This window comes from Miniopterus natalensis, chromosome 14 (assembly GCF_054644295.1).
Source record: "Miniopterus natalensis isolate mMinNat1 chromosome 14, mMinNat1.hap1, whole genome shotgun sequence".
Taxonomy (NCBI): Eukaryota; Metazoa; Chordata; class Mammalia; order Chiroptera; family Miniopteridae; genus Miniopterus; species Miniopterus natalensis.
Window position 1 is genome coordinate 28,631,467 of NC_142094.1, and position 22,890 is coordinate 28,654,356.

The following is a 22,890-nucleotide window of genomic DNA, read 5'->3' on the forward strand; positions in this document are numbered from 1 at the left end:
TATAAAAAAGTGTATATATGCGTATAGCTGAGGCAAACATGGCAAATACCAACAGCGTGATAAATGAATTGTCATATTATTCTTACCATTGTTGTAATTGTTTGAAATTATTCATAATGGAGAGGAAAGAACATTCCTCTCCTTTCTGTGTCTGTATGGTCCAGAGAATGTGCGTGGTGCCAGTGCGTGTAAATGCTTACTCCTTCATCCTTGGCGGGCACGGCGACCGCGTGTGCCCCGGGCGGGCGCTGGCACCGAAGCACCCGGTAAAGCTGCGAGAGAGGACAAGGGGTGCAGGGGGCGAGTACCGGCGCAGCTCAGCCGGGCCATGGCTCACGGCGGTGTTTCCTCCACCCCGTGCAGATGTGACGTTCAAGTTGGATGATGGAGCCATCGGTGCCCACAAGCCGCTGCTGATCTGTAGCTGCCAGTGGATGGCCGCCATGTTCGGGGGGTCGTTTGTGGAAAGCGCCAACAGTGAGGTGCGTGCCTTCGGAAAAGCCCACGTGTGTCTTCGTGAACGTGCATGTGCATTTGCATAAAGTGTTTTATTAGCCACATGACCTCGATTCTTGAACTCCTTGCATGAAACAGTTCCTTAGGCAGTGCTTGAGTGTTAGGGCACCCTCTTCTTCTTTTTTTTAATTTATTGATTTGAGAGAGAGAGAGAAATCTCGATTTGTTCTTATTTATGCATTCATTGGTTGATTGTTGTATGTGCCCTCACCCGGGATCGAAAGGTCACCTCTCTTCTTAATTCTGCAGTTGTGAGGAGCCACTGTTTATTGTTCACTTGTTATGTGTGAGCACCCAAGCACTTTACATGCATATCCTTTCATCCCCACAGCTCTCCTCTTCCCTGAAAACATGATTAGCTGTACTTTGTAACAAACATCTCCAGACAAGATACTATCAAAAGCGCATACAAGAGGGGCAGAGCCCGTCTTCCCAAAGTTTAAGGCCTTGAAATGTTTCCTCAGTCACCTCTGTGCTAGGCTCAGCTCGGCCCTGACCGGACAGGAGACCTCAGGAAGTCACCTCCTTATGCCTCAGTCTCCTCATCTTCAAGATAAGGGATGCACTGGCTTGCGCTTGAGGTCCCCGTGAGCTATGACACTCCCTGAGGCTCTACCCTGACTTGCCTTCTCTGGGGATTTGTCAACGGTAGCAAAAGAGTAGCAAAGCAAATGGTTACTCACCTAAACACACTGGGTCTAGTGGAAGCCCCTGGGTTGCTTGTCAGATGCTGGCCTTTTCCCAAAAGAGGGATCTTCTTAGAGCAGAGCAAACTGTATCTTGAAGACCCTATACCTTCATCTTTTTACAAACTCTGTTAAAAAAGAAAGAATTTCATTCAAACACTCTAACGTTAGTCTAGAGGTGAGCAAGCATTTTTGTTGTGTTTTACAAGTATTTTTTGACCATCTTTTTTTAAAAAAAAAACATGGGGACACCCCATCAAGTTTATTGTCCTAAGAGGTTTGCTTTGCTTATCTCAGCAACTCTCCAAATTTTAAAAAGAAATACAGAAAACAATGGCCAACTTTTCAAAAGAGATGCTCACACCAGAAATCTGAGCACTCCCATTGTGACCTAGGAGCCTGCATTTGCATCCCCAAGTAGGGAAACAGAATCCTAGAATCACAAGCTGGGCATGGCCAGGGCTGTGGAGGTCATTGGGCCACCCCTCTGCTTCCAGAACAAACTGCAGCTGCTACTAAACCAACTAACTGTCTGCTGTTTGGAGAAAAGACATTAGAATTATCCCGATGACCTCTCCTGGTGTCTATCAGCCATTATAAATCAGGAGCTCCTCACTTGTAACTAAATGAAAACTTCCCTGTGTTCTCAGAGGTGTTTTGGGGAGTTATTACTGAGACTGCCTCAGCTCATGGAGGCCGCCCAGGGAAGGAGCTGTGAGGCTCACATCCCAGCTCCTCTCTGTATAAGCTATGAGGCCTTGGACAAGCAACCACCTTTCTGAGCTCCAGTCTTCCTATCTGGAAGTCATGATAACCTTCAGTGTGCTGGTGAGGTATAAGAAGGAATACTTGCAAAGCACCTCATAAACTTTTACATACACAGTAGCTGTCATTAGTCTTATTTCGATGTCAGCAGTGTTGATATTCTTTGCCTCTTACTTCCAAAAAAAAAAATGTGAGGAAGCCACTGATTAATAAAGCTTCATCCTAATGGCATTTCACCGACTTTAATACTTTCTAGAGATAAGGAGCCCAGAGGCTCGCTGCCCTTATTTCTTCAGCTCACTGAGATGCGTGCTGACGGTGGTGTAGACGGCCTGCGATTAACCTGGCAGAGAGAAGCTGATCAAGGTCAGGGACCCAGGCACAGAGGGACACAGTGGGAGCTGACCTCACAAATGCTAATCCCCTTTATCCCTTCCCAGAAAGGACTGTAATTGTCTCCAGATTAAAATGTGCAGGAGAGGCGACCAAAATAAAAACTTCGCAGCAAATAGGGGAATGTGAATGTGCCCGTATGTGTATGTGGCTGTTTAGAAGCCTCTCCTGGAGGCGGCCACCTGTTGAACACTCTCCCAGGAAAGAGAAGGTCATTTACCACTTAGAGCTGTAGCTAAGGCTAATAATAGGTGCGTATCCATACAACCCAGCTCAAAAGATGAAGACCCTGGAACCAAGCAAAGGTCTGGGCCAAAATTCCTCTAGCCAATGTATGGAGAATGCCGTGAGCAGTTGACATTCCACCCTTTCCTGCCCCTTCTCTTTATTTGTAGTATAGACTACGATAGTTATGTAGTTTTGAACTCCTGTCTCAGCTTGGCCTTGGGCTAGCCACCAGTCCTCTCTAAACCTGTGCCCTCATCCGTAAAATGGGGATATCAGACAACAAGGGAACTGTCTTCAAAGGGCATGCAAGGCATGCGAGTACATGTGTAAAGCATCGGATTTGGTGTCCAGAACATACAAACGCTCAAGAGTAACTAGTGACCATTATTACCCTAGAGGATTCTTTCCAATGAGGAGTTAAAGGTCTTTGTCCCCTGAAAGCCCTAAGTTAGAGCCCCCAGTTCCCTTCCTGGTAGAGGTGTCTATGAGAGAAGGGAAGAGCAACTCAAGCGCCCAGTAAACGCTTCACAGTTGACTTGGGTCCATATTTGCACTTGGGATTTGTCTTTTCTAGGCCACCTTTTAACTCTGTTTTGTCTTGTGAAAGTCCGACTTCCCCTACAAAATTCAGCCTATTTTATTTGCATTAATAGGGTGCACATGCATATTCAGAAAAGAATAAAATATGCCCATTGATGTTACTTTAACTTTTTTGTCATTTAATATTTAAGAAGACACTATTTTACTTATATTTTTCTCATTACTTTTAATACAGCAGTAAGCATAATTCTCTCCCCAGAGGTACTCAGCAAGTGGTTTATTAAAAATGCATGCCCGGGTTGTAGAAGGCAATGCTCTGGGTCTACAATACTTTCTCATTCTCTGGAAGTCTTGTCTGTAATTATCAGCCTAATAGTCTGAGCTGACCTTCACAATTAAAATTTTAAGCCAACTAAACTGGAGCATGGAACACTGTTTAGGGTAGCATTATATTCTCTTTTATTACTCTCTTTTTTTAAGCTACATCAAGCAGGTACAATGCAAAATTCTTAATTCCATTTCTTATATAGCTTTATCTATATTATTTTTAAAGTTCTATAAAATGGTCTCTCCATAGTTATACAGTTCATTATAAATTTTGAAATCACAGAAACAGGCTTAAAAACAAAAATGAACCATGAGAGGAAAAAAATGTGTGCTCTGAAAGCGTTTTTAGTTTATTTAGTTTATTTTAGTTTATTCTTATTTGCTAGTTACTTCCAAAAGTTCCTAACATTACTGTACACAAAGGGCCATCACTTCAAAAAATATATTAGCAAGAAGGAAGCAGCAGGTCACAAATGATTACTAATGTCAGAACAACACTCCAAGGACATTGAGAGTATTGGAGCCGCTTGCTAGAATCTGTCATCTGCTGCTGCCAGAAATAATTTGTTTTATTTAGGATGCTTATTTTGCCATGACTTAGAACACACTCTTATAAAAAAATTAAATTAAATTTTAAAGAACTGCTAAAGTAATCTGAATATTATCAAACCCATGATCTCAGTACAGAAGAGAAAACTTCAGATATCATCAATTCCAAATTTCTCCCCTGTAACAGATGAGGCAACCGAGAGTCATAAAGGGTGAATGGTTTGTCAAATGTCATACAGCATTGCAGTGACATCCTGGGCCTGCCCCCGCCTCTTGCCCTGTCCTTCAAGCCTTTATTTTTAGAAACAGCAGACATCCTCCACCCTGAGAGAGCAGGGATTCACAGGAAGCCCTGGGACTTTTTATATTTACAGCCACTAACACTTTGTAGCACTTAGCACTTTATAAAATGTGCACTGTACTTTCACCATCAAAATGGCTGCAATTTTAAAGTTTTACAAATTAATTAGCCTTCCGTTATCTAGAAAATTGTAGTGATCCAAGCACCACTTTAGAGAAATAAAATTTTGCCATGTGCTCACACATGCAAAAACAAGTGAGTGGCTATAAATAAATTCATGTCTGTATAAGGTAAATGCATGTATACATAAACATGTCTACGTAAACACGCACACAACTACAACCAGTGTTCGCGTCACTGGGGTAGCAGTTAATTGCAACACGATGTCTTCTTTATTTTAAAATAATATTAGTAATAGTTTCTACTTGCCAAGTTCTATCTATTGCAGAGGTTGTGCTAGAAACTTGAAAGGGTCACACTTGTTAAAATCATGGATGGTAATAGCCCCACACTTTATTTATGAAAACGTAATTGTTTCCATTAACTGTATCTGAAGGAGGGGCGATAATTTTCTAAATATTTCTAGGAATTTTTCGGGGCCTTTCCTTTGATACATTAAAGGGAAGTTCTGTCTGAAAGGATATTCCCTCTCTGAGATTAGCTTAAACAATTCTGGGAACCACACCACTAGAATGCATTGGGCATAATACAGAGAGAGAGAGAGAGAGAGAGAGAGACAGAGACAGAGAGTGCAAAAATAGATATATAGATGTAATTATATATAAGTATAGATGTATAACTTTATATGCTGTAGAGAGGTTTATTAAGTGCCAGGATTAAGAAGTTTATACCTGCTCATCCTTTTGAACTCAGAAATCCAGTTCTTAAAAACTATTGATGAAAGCTGTTGTACTATAACCCAACCTTTGTTAGCTTGCCACAAGGGGTTTCTAGCACTGCACAGAAGTTCTGGACATAGACTTTAGAATTATACTCCCTGGGTTCAATCCCAGTTCCTCCTTGCCAGCTCTGTGACCTTGGCTATGGAACTTAACCTCCTTAAACCTCAATTTCCTTACCTATAATGTAACAACAATAATCACCTCTTCCTCCGAGGTGATTGCGTGTGGAAAGCTTAGCACAGTATCTTGTGCATAGGAGGCCTTCGCTTAAGGTTAATTTTTATAATCCTCCTCATTTCAAAAGCAAACACTAGGGCCCATTTCACCCAGTTAGAGACCTGCAGCGAAGAATAGCTGCTGTGCAGCACAGATCTCCATCGATCCGCGCCCAGCCATCCAGAACTCCCGGGCTCCCGAGCAAACTCCAGCACGCCTGCATCTGGGCAACGACCGGTACTCAGGAGGGAGTTTAGGGGACGCCTACAAGACAGAGTTCACCATGCCAGCCAGCTATTACCCCCAAGCCCAGGCGAGGATTTCTCTGGATTCTCTCAATCTACTGACACCTGTGTAATGCTCCAGTAGTTCTGAATCTATGTGGTTGTGCCATAGGAAAAATAATTAAGTGTGTAAATTGTATTAGCATATATTGATAGGATGTTGGAATCAAGCCAGTCACTGTGGCAACTCGAGTGGTTGCATAGCCTCTGTTTTGACATCTTAGAGAGCTGGGCTGTACTGTGTGTCAGCAACAGCATGGTTTGCAGCTCCCCCCAACACCTGTCATGTTGCTAGGAGATTTCTTTCCTCACAATAGAGTATTATAAGGTACTTGGCAAGGAGGGCCCATAATGTCATCATACATTTACAGCCCATTTGTATGATTTATGAATCCAAATAGCCATTTAAAAATTCCAAATCAGGCTTTGTCAGGCAGCCCCACTCTTTTGTCATCTACAAATCAAACTGTTATGTTTAAAGCCGTAAATAGTGAATGACTTCTACACACAGCCTCAGAGCAGGTGTTCCAGACTCGCCGATATCAAATCGCACAGTTGGGATATTTATAAGCAGTATAGCCTGAAAATGTGCCCACTGCTTCCTTCATCAGAACTTAGCTTTTCAACTGCCATTTCAGGTGTACCTCCCAAACATAAACAAGATGTCAATGCAGGCGGTGTTGGATTATCTCTACACCAAGCAGTTGTCACCTAACTTGGACCTGGACCCACTGGAATTAATTGCCTTGGCAAACAGATTCTGCCTGCCACACTTGGTTGCACTTGCAGGTAAGGCTGATGACTGGAGGCCATGCGGCGTCTGACTGTCATATTTATCAAAATCACATTTAAACAAAAAAAGATTTTCAGGGAATAAAAATCAATTTTTTTTATCACCACGCAGTATAAGACAGTCTTGTACAGGATGATATGAACTGATGAAATGCATCGGACATCCCAACTCAATTCAACAAATATTTTTTAAGCACCTCCTTTATGGTAGGCCCCGTCAGGTGATGCAAATATAAAAAGATGGGTAATGCATGGCTGGTCCCCTCATGGCCCATGCTTCATGCACTCTGCCTCATCTGTGGACCATGGAATTTGAAATTACACTATTGCATGCATGTTATCTTCATAATGTGTGCTCAGACACAGTCTTTAAGAAAGAAGCACTAGGAGGCAATGGTTAAGAACACAGGCTACTCAGCCACATTGCTGGGGTTCAGATTTTGACACCAGCATTCACTGACTTCATACTTGACTTAACCGCTCTGTCTCAGCTCCTACTCTCTTTAAAATGGAGATGTTAACATTCTACCATAGAGCTGTTATAAAGATTAAAGAGTTAATCTTCATATCTATCTATCTATCTATCTATCTATCTATCTATCTATCTATCTATCTATCATCTATCTATCTATCTATTTACCTATCTATCTATATCCTTAGAACGGTGCCTGGTCCTAGTCAGCATTATGTAAGTGGTTTTCTTAAAGCTATTTTAGAAAATGTTCTGACATTGTCAAGATCATTTTGGGAGAAAGAAAAAAAAGGGAGATTTGGCTTAACTTGACAAAATCTTATGTATCACTTGTAGATGTGTTCAGCTGGTAAGCTGAAGCAGGTCTAAGTAGGATATACGCATTCAAATACCTTTGCTTACATTTAAACCTTCAGCTTTATTCCCCTGCAGTGTCAGTTAGCAATCTGGGCATTTACCACTGCATTTAGTTGACTTGTGTCAATGGTGAAAGCGGAGATAGTGTCTATTTTGTTTACTGGCTTATCCTCTGCACACAGAAAAGTGCCTGAGGATATTAGGTTCTCAATAAATATTTGTCAAATCATTAAATGAATGAAAATGAATATAGGAGAAAACCAACCAGTCATGTCTGTGCTTAATTTTCTGGCAATGTCTTTAGGAAAGAGATTTATTTCTCTGTACTCAACATTTCTACTACATGCAACCCACAGGAGGTCAGAGTCCTCCCCTCCCCTTCCTTCTTCCTCAGTGAGAAAGCAAGAGATAGTGGAAGCATTGCTATCTGATTTTTTAAAAACTTTTTTTAATCAATACACCTGGCATCATAGATCTAAATGAGTACATACTGCTTTTTGAAATAGTAACTCTAGGAAGCTGTGATGGTCAGTTTCCTTTTGCAGAAGTATGAGTTCCAAACCATTTGACTAGTCACTGTTTTTATAAGTATTTGTCCCTTGAAGATAAATTTGATTTTTTTTAAACAGCCAAAAGCAATTTTGAGCCAAATCCATGGAACAAGGTTTGTGATCAGTCCTGAAGTAGTACCATTTTTGATTAAATGTTAAGTATGACGATGGAAACATGGGACTGATTTTGCCATGAAAGAAATTGACCCAAAGAAACCCTCTCCTCTGAACCACAGACTTCTCTGAATGTTGGCTTTTGTTATTAAATGCTGTTATTACTATTATAATTATTTAGTACAGTATATGGCTTCCTAAAATGACTCCTCCAATCATTTATACTGTTTGGTATGTACTGTTTAGTGTAAGTATAGAGTGTTTAGAATCGTGTTTAGAAATCAGTTTCTGGGGAGAAAATGCTTTGCAAGCCGAAGTGTTGAATGAATATCAAGAAATGTTGCAGTTGCCTTAAATTAAAAAGTGCCATGACTTCTCTGGGAAATTTAGTTCCAAATAGCTCTTATTTGTCAAGCTAACTGAGGAAGGGGGTGACAAAGAAACCTCTGCCATCTGGGTAACATGTTGACCGGATACAGGCGTATTGACTAACAGGTATGGAGAACCAGAGCAGAATGTTAGCGTGATTCAGCAATATACTGGATTAGAGGAACAGATGCAATGATCGAGATGAAAAAAAACCAGCAACATCAAAGAGCTAGAAATGCGGGGCCCAGACTACTGGCTCCTGTCATTCCCGGAGGCAGGTGGCAGCCTAAACGGAGGTGGGATGGCTCAGTCTCAGAACCACAATTTAAATTCAGCTTCGAAGCCTTGGACACAGCTCCCAGGCAGAAATGGCTCTCCCAACTGGATTTGTGTTACGTCTGGCTGACGGTCTCCCCAGTCATTAGAATCTAAGGGGTTGAACAATATGTGGCCTGTCTGCAGCTGGTGAGACAGACATATGCATTCACATTTTTAATTCCCCATATGGACTCATTCCTGTTACTCAGTCTCTCCACTGTCACAAAATGTTGAGATCTGGAGTGAGGAGAGTGGGGAAACTGTCAAGCAGGAAGATATTAGAGAATCTAGAGGATTCTAAGAAGCTGCTGGACTGTCTAGAGCAGCACTCACTGTCCGATAGGACTTTCTGCAGGATGGGAACCCTTGGTGTCTGCCCTGCCCAATACTCATGTGGCTATTGAGCATTTAAAAGTGGCTAGTTGTGGCTAAGGACGTGACATGGATTTTTTATTTTAAGTTTAAATTAATTGAAATTTAAATAGTCTCATGGCCTGTAGTTCCCATACTAGACAGCGTCCCCAGCGTCACCGGTACAATGGCAGAAGACAAAACTCTCTGTACTAAAAGGTCGCACATGGAATGGGCCTTAGAATCAGTTGCGATGGCTGCCAGAGCTGTGTTCCATACTTGCTCCCGTCTTAGGGGGCCTGAGACCCAACCCTCCAGGCAAGACGTCTTGCCTGTAGGGGACCATCTAACTTTCTCCTGTTCCCTCTTCCCCAGAGCAGCACGCCGTGCAGGAGCTGACCAAGGCCGCTGTGAGTGGCGTGGGCATTGATGGGGAAGTGCTCTCTTACTTGGAGTTGGCCCAGGTTTGTAACAATTTGCTTTTCACCTTTTAAGTGTGTTCATTTAATGCTGATAAAACATTCCACTGTTGCATCTGTCTAAATAAAGATGTCACCACCGAGTCACTGAGGCCCCCTGTGTTCACTGAGAAGATCTGAGAGTTTTACGTTTCATGCGCCATTCACCCTGCTGGGCTTCCTTTGAAAAAACAACAAGGACCTCACCCCAACACCAACCCCATTGTCCCCCGAGGCACCAGATTCGCATGCAAGAGAACAACTCAGGGTGTGCTAGGGGAGGGTTTTGTCTCTCCTTTTTAAAATTCTTGGACACATGTTGGCCAAGAAGATCAGTTTCTGGGATTCCATGAAGTCCCATTAGGCCCACGCTGCACTGCAGCTCTCCTGGGTTTTTAAAAGCAGTATTTGTTAGTATTGCTATTGTGATTCTGTCACCCCAGTACACACTTGCAGTCTTCTTCTAGGGAGGGCCCGAGAACCAGCTTCAGCTTTGTCACTGAATGGCTTAATCAAGCACAGAGCTGAATCCTGCCTCAGTTGCCTCATCTATAAGAGATGAGAATGGTAACTCATACTCTATTATTCTCACAGATTATTTTGAGAATCAAGTGGGAGAGAAAGTTCAAGAAAGAGCATTGAAGAGTGGAAGCCCTCTCATTATGCAGGGCACATGTGCAGGATTATCTCATCCCTGGCATAGACTTATTGACAATGAATTTACACTCTGAAGGAACTAAGAATAAATTTGTCAGCCTTTTCTTCAGCCTATTGGGTTTGGCTTCCTCTGTTTCCCCTCTCAGTTAGGGCAGTGGCGTACGGGTCAGGCGATTTAAATTGGTGTTTCTCAATCAAGGGAGAGGAGGTGGTTTCAGGGAGAGGAGGGAGGCACATAGCAGGTGTTCCTCAGGCCATTCCAACTGGCTGATTCACAAGGGGAAAGGTGGAATAGAGCATTACAGCAGCCTTTTCAGTCCGACTTAACATTGACCAAGGATTTGCTATTTTCTCCCACATACCAGGCATCACCCTAGACAAGAGGACATGTAGAACCAAACGGTAGATTCTCTGCCCTTGGCAATTATAGGCAAGTGAAAAAAATAGACACAAGCACCAATTGGTAAAATCCACTGTGAAAAACAACCTAATAGGGGTTACAATAGAAACTGGAAACAGAAATCAGTTGCAGTAGGATCAGCAAAGACCTCTTGGTTGTCCAGACTTAGAATTTGGGGTCTTTTGAAACAGGCCTGGAAGACAGTTTATGATGTGTCCAATAAGTAGTTGCCCTAAAGAAGATGAAATGACCCAGAATTTCATGTAGGGCCAGCCCTCTTGAGGTCATGATTTGTAGTTGTGTCTATTTATTTGCTTTGTGTTCCTGCCCTGTCCCCTCCCCCACCCTGCCCATACATATACCCTGCAAGGAAATAATATGATTAATGCTGAGCTCTGACAAGCCTTGGGAGAAAGAGTTTAGGATGGAATCTCTCAAATCTTAGCTCATTCGTTAGATGCTACACAGCAGTGTGCTGGTATTTAACGATCGTCTTGGGGACAGGTGGGTGGGACCCAGATCTGTTGCATTTTCTAATTCCTGTGGTGTAAATTTCCCATCTGGCCACTTTTAACAACATGAAGTCACTAAAGTCAGAGAAAGGAAGAAATACCCACAAATGACTTTCCTGAGCAGGTACAAACCAATACCCCGTACACCACTATCTTAATCCTACTTTCAGAAAGAAATCTAATACTAAAAGAAGTTGGAAGCAGCAGCTAAAATTGTCCATGATTTTGAGGTTGTGATTTTCAAAAACAGAGTTTCTTGCATTAGTTTCTAAGGACTTTGGCTTTTCTCTTGGCCTTTGTCCAGAGCCATGTGCGCCCCGGAAGAAGCCAAGGCAATAGGTTTCAGGGTCTTGTCTAATCCAAGAAACTTCAAGAGCAATAAACAGAATAGGTGCCTGAGAAAGGGTATAGACAAAAACAGTGAGGGATGGGAGGAGCCCTGCCAAATTTAGGGAAGGAATGAGGAGTTGACTGTCAATTTTTGAGCATCAGGTCTTTTTCAGTCACAGCTACCTCAGCGCCACCTCCCTGAACACCTGCTCAAAAAGGAGGGGTGGAGTGTTCGGATCCCTCCCATCATGCCCACACCGCCTGCTCTTCTTACGTAACCAAAGGACAGGTATAGGACAGTCACACATTCCACAGTCTCCTCTTTCAGATCTTTGGCCCCAGCAAGCTGAGCTCTGACATGCGACACGGAGTATTGCGTTGCCCAGGCTTCCTTAAACAGAGATGACATCGCTGTTTTCTGCTGTTGGCTGGTGCCGTCCAGAGGCCACAGCTACTTATCACACTAGAGGGCCAGGTGGTGGGGGACAGTGGCAGGGCAAGGCATACTTTAAACTCCTGATCTGATACAGTGATTATTTTCGGTGCACCTATCACAGGGGATAAGGAAGGAGCGTGCCAAACGCTATACTTGGCTGGAATAAACCACAGCCAAAGTCAAGACAAAGTATTTACTGAATTAGTATATGGGCCTTTATTTCTTGCACCCCTATAGTGACTTCCTATTTATTTGTAGCCCCACTTTAGAAAAAAAAAAAAAGAGTCTGACCTACTTTTGGTCACTTCCCTACAGTTTCACAATGCCCACCAGCTGGCCGCCTGGTGTCTACACCACATCTGCACCAACTACAACAGTGTCTGTTCCAAGTTCCGCAAGGAGATCAAATCGAAATCTGCAGGTGAGATTCCAGGGTCCCCATTCATCCAATTTTTATCACCTCTGAGTCGATACCCTTCTTGCCCTTGAGAAGGAACATGGGCCGCGAGGCAGCTCGTGGAGAAATCCTGCTGACTGGCTGGTGGTCACCTCCCCATGTGACATGACACAGGGATTGTAGGTTGGGAATTCTCTTTGGAGGCCTTTGTGTTTGGGGGGTGGCTTGGGGGGAGCGGGGCTCATGGGCCCTGCCACAGAGCACACTGAGGTGGTCAGCTGAGCCTTGTCTGGGGAGGCAGGCTCAGGAGCAAGCTTACACTCTGAATCAAGTGCTCCTGGGTTCCGGTTCTCTGTACCCAGCTACATGGGTTTAGGGCAGGTGATTCCATCGCTCAGAACTTCAGGGCCACAATCTGCAAAGGGTCCTAATACTGTCCCAGCGCGTCAGGCTGCAGGTAAGCATTAAACAGAGAACCTAGCGCAGAGAAGCCCTGGGTGAAGGAGCAGCCGGCACGCTCGGCCCCTCACCCTCTTTCCTCCCCAGCCAACCAGGAATACTTCGAGCGCCACCGCTGGCCCCCCGTGTGGTACCTGAAGGAGGAGGACCACTACCAGCGCGTGAAAAGGGAGCGGGAGAAGGAAGACCTCGCGCTGAATAAGCATCACTCGAGACGCAAGTGGTGCTTCTGGAATTCGTCCCCTGCGGTCGCCTGAGGAGGCAGAGCAGAAAACGTGAGAACTGCGACGCGCCCCCTGAAAGCGCTGCTGTGCCGCTGGGCTTGTCATTAGCGAGGAGCCGTAGCTGAGGTTCAGGCAACGATCTCCCTCCACTTTTGTGCATTTATCTGGCTGGGATCAAAGCACAAGCTCACCATCAGTGAGCCTGGACGAAAAGGGAAGCTGACGATGCTCACTGCATTCCTTACACTTACGTGTTGTTGTTTTGTTAGAAGGCTTAATAAACCTTAGTCTGTTTTTGTTTTGTTTTGTTTTTTCCGTTTCTTTTTATACAAAGGAAAAAGAAAAAAACAACAACCCAGCTTTCATGTTTCAAATTCCAAATTGGAAAATATTTTTATATGGTCTCTTGTATTTTGTTGAAATGAAAATACTATGTATTACTTTATTTTACAGGCCACAAATTAACCATGAAGTCGCCCTGTGATTCTCCGTGCCCACACGATCACGGAGCGTTACTACGTAATTAGAGGGTTAGCCTTTTGTTGTGAACTAAAGGGTTGGAATGAAATTCCCCAAAGTGCAAGTTAGAGAGTGTTTAATCTTTGTTCTGCCGAATAACACTGGTATAATTACCAAGTCAACTCCAAGAACGTGTATTTACAATATTTGCCGTGTAAGTGCTAGTAATTATATGGTTATATGTGCCATGTAAAATATAGTGATATCAAACCTTCTGTTGTTTAAAATGTCTAGATTCAAGAGGATAATCTTTCTAATCACTAGAAGGGCTTATTAAATCCCAGCATTATTCAGGGCAGACTCACTGGTGGACCTGAATACAAAAGATACCATGAGTGTTGGTGTTTGCATCGCTGTATTAGGGCTCGTGTCCCAGTCTTCCTGATCTCGCCATGCTTCTGCATGCAGATTCTCTACTGACTTGAATCTAGTTGGATAAGGGCAAGGGTCCCCGAACTCTGTCCCACTGTCTGCAGGCTTGTCACATCTCACCACCAGAAACAAGCTTCCTCAGGTCTCTCACCTGTGGCCAACTTCATTTTGAAGATATATTTTTAACTCTTCCCAGGGAAATTCCATGTTGCTGCAGAAATAGGCTAAGGAAGGCAGAGAACCCACCATTCCCCTTCACAAGGGGGCCTGTGAAGGCGCAAAGCTGGAGGCTGGGTCATCTGGGGTCCCTGTATTCTCCAATGCAGACAGGAATCTTATTCCAAGAGTCTAGGAAATGGTGCTATTGTGAGTTCGTTCTGACCCTTTGTCACTCTGAGTTTTCAGTGTTAGAATAGAAAGGACTGAGCAGGGGAGCTTTCAGAAGGCAGTCAATCCTTGCTTCTCTGTAAATTAAAAGGTTACAGCACTCATACAGTGCATTTTAAGGCCACAGCTCCATTCCTACCACGGGATGCTGTATAGTGGAAACTTGGGCTTATTCTGTTGAGAGGTCAACTTACTAATGCTAAAGGCTGTGGATTTGTTTTTTGGTGTGTGTGTGGGTTTTTTTCTAGCTTTCAGAACTTGAGAAAGAGGCAGTTGAGTCCAAACCCCAATGTTGACAGTCATGTGCATTCGAAAAATCTCTGTAGATCGTTGATGGGCATTTATTACTGACAGGGAAACACACCAGATACAAGAGTTTGGAAAGGCCCCAAAATACATCGCCCTTTCACGACAAGGGAGGGGGCAATAGAGTATGGATGGATGGTTGTAAATGCATCTGCTTTAATTTTCCGTCGATTGAGTTGTGAATCATTAATGGAAGGAGAAAGGAGACAGAATGAAAGGATAAATGTCAGGACTCAGGAAGAAATGGCATATATCCTGTCACTAAATGGTAGAGGCTGAGTTTTCAGTGTGTAGTCAGAGTGGAATTTACGCTACCAAAGCTCCCATTTGATTGTAATCTTGCCAAAAACATAATGGACGTATAAATGACCCTGGGGTATAAGCAATAATATCCACTAGTGTTTGTTATCAGCTACTCTGACCAAGTGGCTGGTTCATTTGGTGGACGCTGACTATGGCCTTTAACCATGGTGGTTTGTTTTGTGTTTTTTATTTCACAAAAAGCCAATAAAATTGTTTAGCTATAATATGCCTCAGTTGTTTTTATTAAGGACTACCATTATCATGAATGTAATGTTGATAACTTTTTTAAAAACTTTCAAGGTGCTGGGTCACAGGGGTTGTGTGTGCTCCAGTAACACGAAGGCTTGAACAACTGTCGTCTTTGTTTTAGGTCTTGCCAGCCATGATGCAAAAGAGTGGTCTGGTTCTTTGCTCTTGGCTAATATGGTTTTGTCACTGGCGGTGCAGCTTTGGGAAAAAAACAAATGATGTCTCTACTCTAATGGACTTATTATAACCCGGGTTTGGGCAATTTGCCAGAAATTAAGTGAAAGGTTGCATTGGTGGGCTCATGAAAATCAGTCTGTTCAGAAGCACATCTGAGAAAGCCTTTAGGAAAGTGTGTAAACAATTTCTGCACCTCTGGGTGGTGTAATCTTTACCCAGGCTCAGAGGGAAGAGTAGTCTCCAATGGGATCTCATAGGGGGACTTTTCTGAGTGGCAGGTTCTCTAAAACTCCATGGAAAGGAGTTGACCCCCCCCCCCAAAAAAAGCAAAAAAACTGCAGAAAAAGGCAGTGAGATTCCCAACACATTCCCATGCACCTCTGGGGATGCACCTCATACATAATGCGTATCAGTGGAGTCTTACCGATAGAAAGTTGTCTTCTAAGTTTCTCCTAGAGCAATGCCTGGGAAATCACCAAGAACTTCAACAACCCTATATTGGCACGATAGGAACCATAAATCCTACAAGTTTAAAGATAACAAGTAATTTCATTATGGACATTCAAGAGCAAGAATCCAATGTTTCTAAAATCTCTTTTACATTTGCTTCCATTCTATGGTAATCAGTTGTCAAAATTCAGTTTTTCATCACGGTGTCATTAACTAAGTAGAATACTGTCTACTAATTAGAGGAAAAAGCAAAGTGAATCCCAAGTTTGGAAACTATTTTATGAGTTTCGCATTTCTGGAATGAATGACCAAGGTTTTTCTTGAATTGGGTTGAATTTTTCTTGAATAATGCCTTTTTTTTTTTCCTAGAAGGATGTGACTATTGCGTAAAAGATGTAAAGTTAGAAGTTAGCCAGGGAGACTGTATTTGTTGTGTGTGCATGTGCGTGTAAGTAATCAAAAAGCAGCATAAGGAAAAAAAGGCTAAGAGCAATTTTTTAAAAAATTAAAAGAAAGAGGAAGAAGGGTCACTGACAGAAACCATGGAAGCAGAATGAAGCACTCTGAGCCACAGATGTACTCTCTTCCTTTTAAAAATGCTAATTTATGAGATTACTCTATATTTCATGACTTAATTTATTTTCAGATGAAGACTTTGTTCTCTTGAATTTCCAATTAGGCAGGTGATATATGCAACATGAAAAGGCACTGGGGTGGCAACACTGCTGACCTCCTGTCAAAGCAATGCTTCAGAAGCAACGCTGTTCCCTTTGGCTACATTTGAAAATTCCACCCTGTGCTGATAGTACCTCTAACGTGGGCATTTTTACTTAAGCCATTCAGATGCCTGATTTTTCACTGGGTTTATGGGCAGGTGCCTCATCAGTTACAGATTTACAGACTATAGTCTACAAAATAGGGAAATCATTTAAGAGCAGATAACTCCTGGGTAGAAATCAATCAACCATAATAGTCACACATGCACAGACATGAAAGCGTTAGAAACAGCGTAGGATACATGAAGCGACTCACCAGTTCTCTAGAAATAGAACATTTTACTGACATGGATTTCCAGTAGAATGGAGATGAAATGGGTCATGCCCAAAGGTGGCCCATAGAAGAAGTATTTAAATTCTTTGAGTCTGAAGACATTCTCAATTCTGAAGGCAAGGCTGGTTATCTTTTGCAGGCATTCAATGAGGAAAGGACCTGATTTATTTCTCTCTGCTTGGATGCCAAACAAAGTTTTGGCATTTTTCTTATTTTCTCCCAATCTCATAAAAAAAACATCCTTTCGGTTTGATGATTCACCGTCATCTCAATTGGAGTGATAATCTCCATGGAGTGTTAAGTTTAACTGTTGTGTGAAAAGATACACCTCTCTAAGCTTTAGTCATCTAAAAAATGGGAACAGGTTTCACTGAGTTTTTGATGCAGACTAAGTGAGATTATTTAGGTAAAGCACAGTGCCTGGCATGTAGTATCATTCAGTAAACCATCCTGTGTACTAAGCTTGTTGACTAGCAAGGCAAGAAACCCAAGAGAGGACAGTGCTGCAGGTCACAAAATAGAACAGTGTTGGTTTTTTTCCTGCCGTTCCCTTAAACCAAACGCCAACCTTGCTGCTTAGTGCTTCGTAACTGATGCAAAATTAGATACTAAGAGCTTTGGCTAAGTAAAAGGAAAAAAAATAGGCTAGAGAGAAAAGGCAGGTGGGTGGTGGAAGGATAGAGGAGCGCAGCGCTTTCCAAGAGGCCATTCCACTCCCTGGGCCTCCACTGTCTCTGGGGAACAGGGCTGCCACCCTGAGGCCACACTTGACTGAGCCTCTGGTTCACTTGGTCATTGCTCTCGGTCATTTTTTTCTTATTTTTCTTGAAGATTAATTGCAGAGCCTAGTTAACCGGATTCTTCAATGCTTCTCACTGGTCAGCACTGTCTTCTTCCGTTAGTACAGAAAGGCCTTTCTTTTTTATTTTTCCCTTTTTCCATACTATCCAACCCCATAGTATTTTCAATGTATGCCTTTAAATGTGTGGGTATCCTCCTCTACTGTGTTGTTTCATGTGTGTGGTCATTGCTCAGATGCTGTTGCATGGGCCCTGGCTGGGCGGCGCAGTTGGTTGGAGCGTCATCTCATACACCAAAATGTTGCGGGCTCCATGCCCAGGCAGGGCATATACCGAGGCTAAAGGTTTGATCCCTGGTCTGGGTGCATACTAGATGCAACCGATCGATGTTTCTCTCTCACATCAATGTTTTTCTCTCTCTTTCCCTTTCTCTCTCTCTAAAGTCAGTAAAAACATATCCTCAGCTGAGAATTTAACACACAAATGGTGCTGCATAATAAATTTCATTCTCTCCGCTTTTCATACTCCTCACTGATCTTGGAAAGAGCCATTTACAATATGTGCATCTTGCCCTTTTTTTCCCCTGGCTGCTCAGTGTTCCTTAATTGCTTCTACATTTTACTCTCCCACTCCACTGGTGATAAACCCACTAGTCAATTCCCACTCCCTGGCACTACAGTGAACTTGGTACATGCCCTGGGGTCAAGATCTAAAAAAAACGGATTCCAAGTCCTGCTCCTGAGGGACACAATGAAAGCGTCCTGGGGTGATGGACGTGCATGGGAACTCACTGGTGACTGGGCTCTGTGATGAAAATCCTTCCCTGCTGCCAGCACTAAGTTGATATGATTCTATGGAATTTAAGTCGTGAAGAATCTGAAAGGTTCTGGCCCAGCCCAGAGTCTGTCCTCTGGCCAAAAAGAGGAGACACTGGGCAACTCCCCTCTGCCTTAGAGGTTTGAAGAGACTTTCTTGATGGTGAAAATTGTTATGGTGAAAATTGGAATGAATTAGTCAATCCCATCTGATGCTGGTATTTTATGTGACCTGACCCTCATGAAAGGTGAGAGGACAAGAGGGCTTCTCAAGGACCTCTTGAATATTAAGGTTCCTAATTTTCTGCCTTAAATCCCTAGTGAGCTTATGCACATCCATTGAAAGCTGCCTTCTAATTCTGTTATTTCACATTTAAAGTCTAAAGAAAAAGTAACTTGCCAGTACAAATTCTATAGATTGTTCAAATTTTCTCAGAGTCGTTCAGATTCTTTATGACTCTTGAATTCTGTAGAATCATATCAACATGAATATAAAGCTTCTCTTTCTTAGTTCCCTGCTCCGGGTGGTAAAGCGCAGAGCAACACCACCTAATTCACTGGGTGGAGGGTGTTCAGCCCGCTGTGATTTCTCTCCCAGCCTTACCCCCAGTGGGATCCTTGGACCTCATTGCCACCGTGGCCAAATATCTGAAAGACTTATACATCTGTAGATTTCTTTAAAAATAAGTAGTAATAGTAAATGGCCAAACATCTGAAATTTCCAACTCTTAGAGAAATGGGCTTACTAATCTTTAAAAAATATATAGCTATAAGATGGACTCTCTCCCCAGCAGATTCTGTGCTGCTGGTTAGCCTTGCTCTCAGTTTGCTCTGTCTGCATGGATAGCCGGGTTGGCGAGGCCTTGGTGTGTTAAGATACACTTGCATGTGCTCTTTCGGCCTCAGTTAAATGTTTCTTCACTGTGCTCAACTGTATGGATTGATGTTCCAAGTCTTGGCACCAATCTATCAGAGTCCAAAAAACTGATGTGAGAACCATGATAGTAATATATTTAACATTTTGAGTATGTATTGTGGCCAAACACTATAATAAATGCTTTATATGCATTTCCCTATTTAATCCCCACAGCATTACCTTATGGGGAAGGTAATGGGTTCCCCAGACACAAACACTGAGATAAAGATTCATATGCAAGTGATTTATTTAGGCAGTGCCCTCAGGTAAGATGAACAAGGGAAGGTGAGAAGCAAAGCAGGGGTGTGGTTTAGGCAACCCCACTCTCAGGCCGGTCTCAGAGTTCGCTCTAGAGTTTAAACTACACCTCAGATATTTTCCTATTCCTGCACCAGTGGTCAAAGGCCAAGTGCTCCAGGCAGAGGAGGGGTAGGGAGTAAGTGTAAACTTGTGGGCATGTTAGGCTCTCTGGCTTTGGAGAGCCAGGAAAGTGGCTCCAGTAGCATGCAGGAAATCCTTTAACACGAGTCACAGATGTGGGCTCTTAAAGGTAATCGTAAGAACATAGAAGCCAGGAAGGACACCCAGAAAAGCAGAAAGGACCCAGGAGCATCTGGAAGGAGCACAGATTCGTCTGCCCACTAACCTCTATTTTGAAATTCTGAAAAAAAACCCATACTACTTGATGAGACACACTGATGGAAGTTCTGTGTGCTGATGAGTAAATATGGATGAAAAACATTGCACCCTCCTTTGCTTCTATGTCAAAAAAGCCTTTGAAATCAATTTGAAGAACATTAAACAATAAATTCACCTTGATCGACTTTTCAAAATCGTAGAATCTCAAACGTAATCATCCTTCCAAAAATGTACACAAGACCTTACTTGAAAAGGCATCATTGCATTTTCCTTAGATTGTGCAAAACAAATTTAATAATGATTTACTTTGCACCTAAACAAATTTCTGCCACACAGCATTTTATAGACTTAAGCAATTTCTGAAATTTTATAGATGCAAGCAATTTCTGAAAAAGGCCCAAGATGGCAATTCTGATTCTCCCTCAATTCTTCCACCATCTCCCTACACACGCACACACAGAGTCAGTCCAGGATAAATGATCAAAGACTAAAGATTTAAGGCAAACTTCAAAAATTTTTCCTTCAGTACCAACAGCCTGATACCCATGGTGTTCACTGTCTGATTTTTATTTAGCCTGCCATAGGACCTAACGTCCTTGCTCAGAGCCTAAGCATTGGGATCTAGACCGGACTCCAAGCTTTAATAGATAAAACTAATAAATGTATTAGCTTTAATAAATTGGCAGGCTGGGCTCCCCTGCCAGCTGCAGCCACAGGGCAGCATCTCCCCTCGGAGCATTGCTCTGGTTTTATTCAGACAATTCTGCAGAGAAAAGAATCCTTTTATTGACCCATATATCTTCTTGCAACTCGCTGAGTGAGGATGGGGGAGTAAATATCTGACTCTTGCCAGTGGGGTGTCTTTTTGTTTTCATAGTTTGGGTTGTTTCTCAGTGATGGATATATTGATAATAGGGGTGAATGATGTTTCCATGTGTGATGGTAATCTTTGTTGAAACTAGTTCTTTCCAAAAATGGCATTCCTCTCTGTTTCAGCCGGGATGTTCTTCTGGACTCTGCGTGCCCTGAAGCAGAAATGATTGCATTCATAACCAATTAGAATATATCTCTCCTGTTTTAAAAACATTGGGCATGAGCAAGGCCCTCAAGTGACAGGCATGAAAACATGCTTCTTATTGAGAGTGTCTTGACCCAAAATCTACCCAGGAAGTCAGGGCCTTCCAGGTTGAAGATAATTCCAGATTTTCTCTCCCCTAAAACAGACCACCCATTCCCATTTTATAACAGGTTCGCTTTGATTTTCAAGTCCGGGGGGCTGCATTACATCTGGCTCGTTTCCATCCCACGCTCTCCCTTACCCGAAGCCTGAGCCCTGTCTCCAGGCCGAGCCCCGAGAAATTCCATTTGAAGAGCATCACACCACATGCAAGTAGATGATGCAAATGAAAGTCTGGGAAGCTTTGTGGCGGGATATGTGGAAAAGGTCCACTGCTCAAATCCTACACTGAACGTCTTATAACCCCAGATTTCTGGCATCGGAGCTAACTTCCTCACCTGCTATATTTTGTCTTATCTTTTGAAGCTCTGTGATCATAGGTTGATGTAGCCTTCCTTCTGCCCTGCCAAAGGGTTGATCTGAAGATTATCACAGGTCATTTCAATTCCTCTAGGACTCCGAACTTGTGCTATATGCTAAAAATAGCATGAGACCCAGTCTGTGGCCTTAGAGAGCATCTAGTATCTGGTTGGACACGCCCAAATGATAACAACAAGACAATAAGTGAGCGTGCCAAAATTAAGGGGAGAGACTAGGTACGGAAAACAGGTTTCATTTCATCTGCTGGCTCGGGTCGGTAAGGCCTGATTGTGTTGCAAGTTATTCTGAGGAATCATCCAGGCTCCAGGGCAAAGAGCGTCTGACATCACTCTGGACGGATGAACTAATAGCATAACTGTCAAGTTTTCTTCATTCCACAGATATTGATCACACAGATCCCTGTCAAATATGTGCAGGCATTTTTCTAAGTACCAGTGTCCTTAGCACTATGGAGTTTATATGCCATTGTGGGCGGCAGGCAATGAAAACCAGCAAACAAATATGTATTTTTATCACATGATAGCTATGAAGGATAAAAGGAAGGAGACAAAAATAATAATATCATTTTAGGGCAAAATGGGAGAAGGTGGTCAAAAGGAACAAACTTCCAGTTATAAATAAATAAGACTGGGCATGTAAAGTGCAGCCTGGTGACTATATTAATACTGCTGTGTTGTATATTTGAACTTTGCTAAGAGAGAAAATCTTAAAAATTCTCACCATAAGAAAAAAAACCTGTGTGTAGAGACAAATGTTAAAAATGTTAAAAAATACCATTTTAGACAAAAGTGGGCAGGGAAGTCCTCTCTAAGGAGGTATTATTTGATTAGAGACCTGAGTTATGTGAGTCAGTCAGAAATTTGGAGAGGGCACAGCAGGGCCGGCTTCTGTCTACTTCACAATGGCTGGGGGCCTCAGCTAAGACTTGGAGGCCGAGGCAACTAAACGGCTAGGGGCTGGAATCATCTGGAGGTATCTACACTCACATAGTTGGTTTATGCCAGCGCTTGGCCGAGACCTCAGTAGAGCTGTTGACCAGAACACCTATATAGGGTTTCTCCATCGGGTCTCTGCCTGGGCTTATTTAGTCTTTTTTAAAGAATGGCAGCTGGGTTCCAAGAGTGAGTGTCCTCACAGAAGAAGGTAGAAGTACATGGAATATTTTTTATTTAGCCTTGGGGATCACATGGTGTCACTTCTAGTATACTCTGTTATTTGAGGCAGTCAAAGGTCAGTCCAAGGAGAGAGAACACAGACTCCACCACTCAAGGGGAGCAGTGTCAAGGTCCATTTAAGACCATGTGGAATGGGAGACAGGGTTGCTGCCATCTGCCACAGTACCTTAGAGTGAAGGAGCTGGATGCTTTTCCAGAGCTGGATTTGGGTTGGTGACGGGAGTAAAATGAGATAGAGAGGCAATGAAGGATAGTCTATGCTCCAAAGGA

At 42.9% G+C, this 22,890-nt stretch overlaps 1 protein-coding gene across 3 annotated transcripts in view; it reads left to right on the top strand.

Annotated features, from left to right (window-relative positions):
• Nucleotides 1–15,015, top strand: part of RHOBTB1 (Rho related BTB domain containing 1) — a 61,302-nt gene extending 46,287 nt beyond the window's left edge. For all 3 annotated transcript variants that reach the window (XM_087824406.1, XM_087824407.1, XM_016220799.2), the window contains 5 exons: nt 364–482; nt 6,346–6,496; nt 9,407–9,495; nt 12,140–12,245; nt 12,768–15,015. In XM_087824406.1, coding sequence (XP_087680532.1) covers nt 364–482; nt 6,346–6,496; nt 9,407–9,495; nt 12,140–12,245; nt 12,768–12,937 — 635 coding nt within the window. In that variant the 3' untranslated portion in view covers nt 12,938–15,015. The remainder of the gene's footprint in view (nt 1–363; nt 483–6,345; nt 6,497–9,406; nt 9,496–12,139; nt 12,246–12,767) is intronic.
• Nucleotides 15,016–22,890: the final 7,875 nt, after the last annotated feature.